The 8,809-nt window shown below is 33.3% G+C and overlaps 1 protein-coding gene across 3 annotated transcripts in view; it reads right to left on the minus strand.

Annotated features, from left to right (window-relative positions):
• The window catches only part of CNTN5 (contactin 5), a gene marked incomplete at both ends in the record, with an annotated part of 797,505 nt that extends 794,986 nt beyond the window's left edge, over positions 1-2,519 (minus strand). For all 3 annotated transcript variants that reach the window (XM_082845318.1, XM_082845317.1, XM_082845316.1), the window contains one exon: positions 2,465-2,519. In XM_082845318.1, the coding sequence (XP_082701444.1) occupies positions 2,465-2,519 (55 nt within the window). The remainder of the gene's footprint in view (positions 1-2,464) is intronic.
• Between the last annotated feature and the right edge of the window lie 6,290 nt (positions 2,520-8,809).

Raw genomic sequence — 8,809 nt, forward strand, 5'->3', positions numbered from 1 at the left:
CACCAAGCTGAAAAATGCCTACGCTTCCTTCACTCATTTAGTCATCCCCTGACCCCAACCCCTGGCAATCACTGACCTGTGCACTCTCTACAGTTTTTCCCTTTCCAAAGGGTCATATATATAAAATCATACAGTATGTAACCTATTCAGACTGGATTCTTTCACTTAGCAATATACATATAGTATTCATCCTGTGTTTGAATAATTTGATAGTTCATTTATTTTTATCACTGAGTAGTATTGCATTATATGGAATTTCTATGGTTTATTAACTTATTGAAGGGTATCTTTGTTATTTCTAGTTTTTGGTGATTATTATTAAAGCTCATATAAACTTTTTTGTGTAGGTATTTTGTGTGCCATAAATTTTAAAATCAGTTAGGTAAATACCTAGGAGACAAATGCTTGATTAGATGGTAAGATCAGTTAGCTTTGTAAACACTGTCAAACCATCTTCCAAGGTGGCTGTACCATTTTGCCTCCTTACCAGCAATTAATGAACTTCCTTGTTTTCTGCATCCTCAAGAGTAACTAGTATTCCTTTTACTTCCTCTTTTTTTTCTGGATCTTAGCCTTTCTGCTATGTATAATGGTATCTCACTGTTGTTTTAATTTTGAGTGCATTTTTAATATAAGGCTGTATACTCCTGTGAATGGTGTCAAAGTTTCATTGCTCTGAATAGCCAGTTTTTAAACTTAAGGTTGTGTAAGAGTTCTATATTTTCTAGTTAAACATACCCAAGATAATCCACCCATTAAAAAATGAATAAATAAAACAGAGAAGAAGTACAGTCTGGGTCTTCTCTTATTTCTTCAATTGGTGTTGGTTCTAATAGCATCAACAATATAAAATGTGCTTATGACCTATGGCTTAATTACCCACATTTTTTGTAATAGTAATCAAGTTAGTGTACAAAATAGGTCCTGGTAGGTAATACTCATAGACAAATAACCAGGGAAAACATTAATAATAAAATAAAATAGTAAATATTGAATGTAAGTATCACCAAGTAACAAGAGCATAATAAAAGCCGTACTTCTAGAATAATTCGTTAAATAAGGAGGTGGAGAAAGGGTTTTTTTTGTTTGTTTTTTGTTTTTTTTGCGATACGCAGACCTCTCACTGTTGTGGCCTCTCCCATTGCGGAGCGCAGGCTCCGGACTCGCAGGCTCAGTGGCCATGGCTCACGGGCCTAGCCGCTCCGCGGCATGTGGGATCTTCCCGGACCCGGGCACGAACCCATGTCCCCTGCATCAGCAGGTGGACTCTCAACCACTGTGCCACCAGGGAAGCCCCTGGAGAAAGGTTTTGAAAATAATTATCCTTGATAAGTGGTCGTTTCAATATCTAATCAATTTTATTTAAACAGCTATCTACAGCAAATAAATTCATGTTTTAAATATCACTAATATGTGTATATATGCTTCATATTAAATGCAGATGATTAAAAATCAGATCCCATGTAAAAATTAGAAACGTCCTTTGCTTTTGACTTTTTTTTGTCTTTGTCTATAGTATTTGAAAAACAACTTACCTCCAGACTCAGCATCTTGTTTCATCAGAAAGAGCAGCACCTAGATTCCCTTATGAGCTACAAATCTAGGCATCACAGATACCAACTCAAGCTGAGTATTTTTGTCTTTTAACACCATTATATAATACCTCCTTTGAAGTGACTGTTTATTTTGGGGAGATAAGTTGGGCCAGCACATGAAAATAAAACTTTGGAGTGATATTACAATCTATCACTCTTCCTCCACCTAGCATTGTCAGATTAATATATAAAAACACTGGACACCAGTTAAATTTAAATTTTAGATAAAATAGAATAACATATTGCATGGAACATACTAGAAATAAAGTAATTATATGTTGTTTATTTGAAATTCAATCTTAACTGAGCATCATTCATTTCATCTTGCAAACCTACCTCCATTCCCCTCAGTTAGTTTATGAGTTCAAGAGGAGAATGGCACTGAGAAGATAAAAGAGAGACCAGATCATCATGGAAGATGATAATACTGCACAGAAAGAATGTAAGATAGGATAAAATATTTAAAGACTCTTTATTTCTTTTATAAGTGACCATAATCATGATAAACCAGGATGTTCATTTAACTTTCACTGTCTCTGAAACTATTCACTTATTTTTCATGTTTTCACAAATGTCTCTACCCATATTTTATAGAGATGTATATATATATAAAATGATGATTTAGATTGTAAATGAAAGTCAATGAGATGGGATGGACACTTATTTTGTTAACATTTATATGGTATTTTTATAAGCACCTTATTATATGTGACTTTTTGTGGTGCTAACAGAGGTTTAAGGGTTGTTGTCTCTTTTTCTTGTTGTTGAAAAGATGAATCCTGATATAAATTTAAATGAACACAGGAGGATATAGTTAATGAAGACCTTTATATATTTTTGTTATTTGATACGTAAGGCGGGTTTTTTACCTGAAAGACACCCAGTGACTGACAGAAACAGAATAAGTTTCCAAGAGGAGGCCATCCTTGGTGACTAGGATCACCTGAGTCCCAGTGTATTTAGCAGCTCTGACGTTTCTTCATTAAAGAATGCTCTGTTGAGACAGATAACAATTTTCAAAAACAGAGAAAAGAAAATAAACAAACAAAAAGGTAAAAAAACAAATCAAAAATCTCATAATAAAATGATAAATAACTTTCATTGCAAACGTCAGAGTAATATATACTTGGACATTGACAACCATAATAGAGTTTCCATTAGAATTAATTTAATGCACAACACAAAAACTTCGGAAAAGTGATAAACTTTCTCTGTCACATTTACTTATAATAAATACTCCCTTACAGATAATAAAAACATCAGGTTCTAATGGGGATGATTTTTCCTCACAGGGAATGTATAATAGTTATATTTATTACGTTAGACAAATTATTGGACTAGAAAAATAGGGTAGAAGAACCAGTTACATCAATATATACTCCTCTGGTCTAGAACATAACTAATTATCAGTTAAGCAAGTGATTTTACACATTGTGTCTGTAGCTCATCTAAACCTCTACAGGGAATTTTTCTCATTTAATTATTAATGTCAACTGTCTTTGTTTATAACTCCTGTGATTATCTGTACTGTGTTATAGTTCCCTCCTTCTGTGAGTCATTTTCTCAGCATCCTTTGCTAGCCAGAACCTAAGGGAAATAAGGATTTTCATGAATATTTAACATTTTTTGTCTAATGCCACTTTTATAACAATAACCACTATAGCACATTAATGTCCTTTGATTCCTTTATCTGTCCTGAAGGATACAATAAGCATAAAAATACAAAATTCTCGCATGAAAATTAATATGGAAAAACTTGACAAATGTGTACTAGAAATTCCTATAATAGACAAGTAACTTCTGAGTTTTCAGGTGTCAGTTACTGGTGTCCTTCTTGGCCAAAAGCAACTAAATTGAAAAATAATTGTACAGTGTGTTGATGATTTAAAATAACAATTGCTTCTTTGCAACTTGTTCTTCCCAATAGACTTAGAGGTTCAGGTTATTTCTATCTTTTAAGAAATATCTTAAAAATATAGACAAGCATTTTTCCCTTAGTTAGGTCATAATTCAATACAGACGTACCCAAAGAGGGAAAGCTTTTCTTAGTGAGTCTTCCACCTGAATGTTAGTTCCATTTTATTTATATTTTAAAATCTAAACCTTGAAAACCTACTTTAATTACAAGGTTACGGATTACTAATGGAAAAGAAAGTTAATGAGTTAATAATGGTTGATTCACAGACACCCCCTTCAAAAAAGATATTTTTCATAATCGTTTTTCTTCCAAGTAAATATCAGAAATAAATACAATTTGAAGCACAAAAAAGACCTTATCACTACTTTTTACAGTTTAAAACATTATTATTTATACACTGCCTTTTACCAGAAAGGAAAAGAAGAAAATCAGCACTTCACACATAACAATTAGAGACTTAAAGTTGCTAGAAAAACAATTATGATTCATGAAAACTGCATATTTAAATTAGTGAATTCTTAATCCATTGATGAAATTGGCCTTTCACAGACTGTGAGTGCTAAGACATTAGTGCAGTTTTGCTTAACTTTTTTTGATGAGCTTCTCCTCAGTCCACGTCCTGAAAACTGGTACTTTCCCTCTCTATTTACAATGTCTTCTGTTGTCTTAAATATTCTTCATCAACAAATGCAAATATTTTCAGAGCACTTAAATGTTATACACTGGAAATGTCAAAGAGAAAATACACACGTGTGTGCACATGCTCATACACACACACACATACACAGAAGTTAACCATAGGCTACAAGCCAAATAAGCAGGACAATGTAAGTGTAACATAGATACAGAGCTATCAAAAGGGGAATATATTTGTAAGGATGACAAGAGTTGGGAATAGTACAGAAGCATCTTTAGCAAAAATTCAATAAGATATTAAGCTTAGACAGATATCTTACTTTTGTATGGAATGGCCGTGAGCACATGGATAAATAAGTCGTTATCAGAGAGTGATCCACACCGAATAAATCAACACAGAGTAAAGGGACAGCCAGCTGCCAGAGGATAGACAAGGCTATTTTCGTAAGGGTTCATGGAAGGCATTTCTGATAAGATGACATTTGGGCTCAGTATTCATGTTTTCAACATACCATTGTAGAATAAGCCTTATATTCCAGGCACATTTTTTTCAGTTCTCAAATAAAAATAGTACAGTGAATTTTATAACTAAAATAATCCACTTTACATTAAAACTTTTTCAAAGAGAAAAAAGCCTGCATGTGTGTGATTGTGTGTGTGTGTGTGTGTTTTCATTTTCAAACATCAGTGCTTGGTCCTTGGGGCCTAAATGCAAAAAATAATAGTTCTTCAAAAGCCATTCTTTCTAAGATGCCTAACTGAGATTCTTTCTTTTTACTGGCTTACTTTCTTCTCATTCTCTCTCTCTCTCAATCGCTCTCTCAAGTAAAGAAAGAAGTAAATAAAATAATCTTTAGATTCTGAAATATGTAAATTTGTATATGCTTCTCTTGAAAAGACAATTATTCCATGACTTTAATAAAATCCTTGTATCAAAGTGATAAAATAATGTAATTAATCAGACATACATTAAGGTCCTACTGCATGCCAAGTTAAATTATAATCAGTTAATAAATGTTACTAAAGCATATTAAGATGTATATTTTAGAAATACCTTAATGGAAACTGACAGTTGTACATTAAACTGTTATTTATCAAGGGATTGAAAAGTCAGAACTACTAAGTTGCATACTACTAATTGGATATATTATTTTTTAAAACAACAATTTTTGAAAGAGCTTATTTCAATATTTAGAATATATACCTATCATCATCTGTGATAATCAAATTAGATGTATGAAATGACATATTACTTTGCATTTTTTCCTGAATTATTGCAAATATTTGCAAGTATAGTAAAATAAGTAGAGCATCGTATTAGTACTAAGTCATAAATTATAAACAATACATGCATCGTGCAGTTGAATGCATAGGCAAGTACTTAAAAACATCACTCCTTAACTGGAGTCTAAAATAGGATTGCTAAACATATGTTAAAATAAATCAAGTGATAGTATGCTGCCACCTGAATGCAAGTTAGCTTTTCTTCTTAAAGATACATAGAGGAAACCGCCTTGTTTATGACATGTGTATGTGAGTGTGCATAATGAGAGGGAAATGTCGAGAGAGAGATTTCTATTAATGCCTACCAATCGCTCTCCTGTTTTATAGCAACGGTTTCCTTCAGTTTGGCCTCTTACTGGCTTTTCACACAACAGTCAGAATTACGTTTTAAAACATAAATCAGGCTTCATAATTTCCCTGTTTCAGTGGTTTATTCTTTTTTTTTTTTTTGCGGTACGCAGGCCTCTCACTCTTGTGGCCTCTCCCGTTGCGGAGTAACAGGCTCTGGACGTGCAGGCTCAGCGGCCATGGCTCACGGGCCTAGCCACTCCGCGGCATGTGGGATCTTCCCGGACCGGGGCACAAACACGTGTCCCCTGCATTGGCAGGCAGACTTTCAACCACTGTGCCACCAGGGAAGCCCTTCAGTACCTACTGTATTTTTCTTCTTAGCAATTATCAGTGCTTGAAGTTATGCTATTTATTTGTTTATAATTATCTTTTTCTCCTATTAGAATGTGATATCCATGAAAGCAAGAATTTTTGTCTTGGTCATCTTTTTATACCCAGCATCTAGAAGAGAATCTGCTTGGTTTTAGTAGGTATTCAATAACTATTTTGAATAATAATTATTGAATAAACTGGAGCCTCTAGTAAGTAGATTATTTGGCACAAGATAATAGAAAAATTATTATCCCTTAAATTTCCATGATACTAACAACAGCTATCATTTATGAAATTCTATGTGCCAGGCATTGTGTCATGCACTTTACTTACACAACCTCTATTAACTAACTTGACATCTCTTATTGATGAAGATAACTTTCCCAAAAACACACTAGTAAAAGGACTGGGGTGAGCATAAGGTTGACTTTTAAATTACATCATCTCTTACAGAACTCCACAGCTATTTCTACAAAAGTCTCCAGAAACCCTCTTATCTGACACAATTGGAACTAGTACTGAGTTAGTAAAAAATCATTTAAAAAAATCTTACACATATACCTGAAATGTTGTCATTTAACTAATATGATTTAACTCTGTATTCTTTGGCCTATCTTAGTATATAGGAATGAGATTTTTTTTTTATCATCAATATTCTGGTGAAAAATTATTTTATCTCAACATCATGAGTCTTTTTCAATGAAAGTCTTGTCTAATGCATAATATACAATTTTTATTTTCTTTAGAGTGGTATAAGAACATGAAGTTGTCTAATGACAGCATCCTTGAGGTTTTTTATTATTTTTATACAGTTTCACACACATTTAATTTTATAGCATATCCTAAGTCACTCATTTTATTGTTTGTCTAAGACTATTACCTTTTGTTTTATTTTATGTTTTATCCTTTTTTTTTTCTTAGAACCAAATGCTCTCACTCTTGGTACACTCATATGCATTGATCTGCATAATGTTTATTTGAATTACCTAATTACATCAACATGTACAACCTCCACAGATGGATGACACTACACACCTGAATCTTGGTAAGTATACAACTTATGCAGTGACAGTGAGTAAACTAGAGGTGAGCCTACTTAACCATAAACATCTAAATAGTTCTGCATTATTTTCATTTATGGAGACAATAAAGGTTGCTAGTTACTTGGCAAATTAGAACAATAGAGGTTGAATAAAAGTGTTCTGCTCCAGTTAGCATGTGACAGAGCTGCAATATGAAGGACTTGGATGTAAATTTTAGTGAAAGGAGTAAGATAATCAAATATCTCTTTTTCTGTGTACCTTATTCTCCACCTCAACAATGACTCTTGCTAAGACTGAAGCTAGTGACACTTTTGTTTGGAAGATACTCTTTAAAGATTGAGCAAGGCCAGGATGGGACTCACAGAAAAGAATCATTAAAAAAAAAAAATCTTTATGGGAAGTTGTATTCTAGATGCTCTTAAAGTTTTCTAGCCCAATGCACCTGAACAAAACAATAGATAATAAAATGCTGCCAAAGATCTAGCAAGAACAAATAAAAAGAATGTGTGTTGGTCTTGTTATGTTTGCTATCATATATCTTTTGAGGACCCAGCAGCAGTGTCAGGACCTGGATACACAGAATTCTCGCTTTCAAACATAACCAGAGTAAATCATGATATCGTGAATCACAAGAAAATAAATTATATTTTGTGTCCTGGACAAAGTGGTATGGGTTGTAGATGGAAGACTGAGCTCATAGTGTTTACATATCGTGAAGATATTCTTTAACACAGTTTTCTACAGTGTGTTCTATTTCTCTCATCTTTTTAATCTAAGAACTCTTGATCTCAACAGACCCTCCCTGTGGAAAAGGGTACAGTAAAGTTTTAAAAAGGGTCAGCACTAGTCTTCTGACACTTCAAGGCAACTTTGTAATTTTATTTAAAACACAAATGTAGAGAAAAGATATGACTCAAGAGTATTTAATAGTACATAGTGTACTTAATCGAGACAGGGACAAAAAAAAAAAGAAGACAGTGACTCTAGGAATCTGGTGTCAGAAATATTCCATGATTCCTGTTCCTGGTGATAGACATGAGGAAAGGGTGAAGACAGAACTGTGGCTCATTCGGCCTGACACCAGCCTCCATGTAAATTCTGATAAGACTTGTGTTAGGATTCTAAGTACAATTCCCTTTCTGGTAATTGGGAACTAGACACAATGACAAATAATACATGACCTTTTAAAAATAATATAAAATACTTCTAAATGCCTCAATGAACTAGTTTAGAAGGAAAAACTTATTAAATATCAAAACTAGATAAAAATAGCAAGTTGAGCAATGAAGCTAACTTTCACTGTGAGGCTATTCATCAAATCCCAGTGAACTTCAGATTGATGTTCATGTCTTCTCTGAGAGAGTGGGACCAAAATCAAAACTTAGGGTCTACATAAGATGGATCTTCAAATAGGAAATTCCTTATATCTAGGATTCCAAAAAGCTTCAAGATTATAGTCAGGGTGAATTAGAAATATGTCTCCAGAGAGATACTCTACCCAGAGAAGAGTAAAAGAAAAAATTAAGTCTTAAACAATGAGACTGAACGGAAAGAAAAAAAAAGTCTCATAGTGAAAACTTCATAATCAATATTCACAAAGTATACAGGCAAACAAATCAGTATAAATGAGAAGGAAATGAAGCAATAAAGGTCAGAATCTGACTTGCAAA

The sequence above is a fragment of the Leucopleurus acutus genome (assembly GCF_964270905.1).
Source record: "Leucopleurus acutus genome assembly, chromosome: 8".
Taxonomy (NCBI): Eukaryota; Metazoa; Chordata; class Mammalia; order Artiodactyla; family Delphinidae; genus Leucopleurus; species Leucopleurus acutus.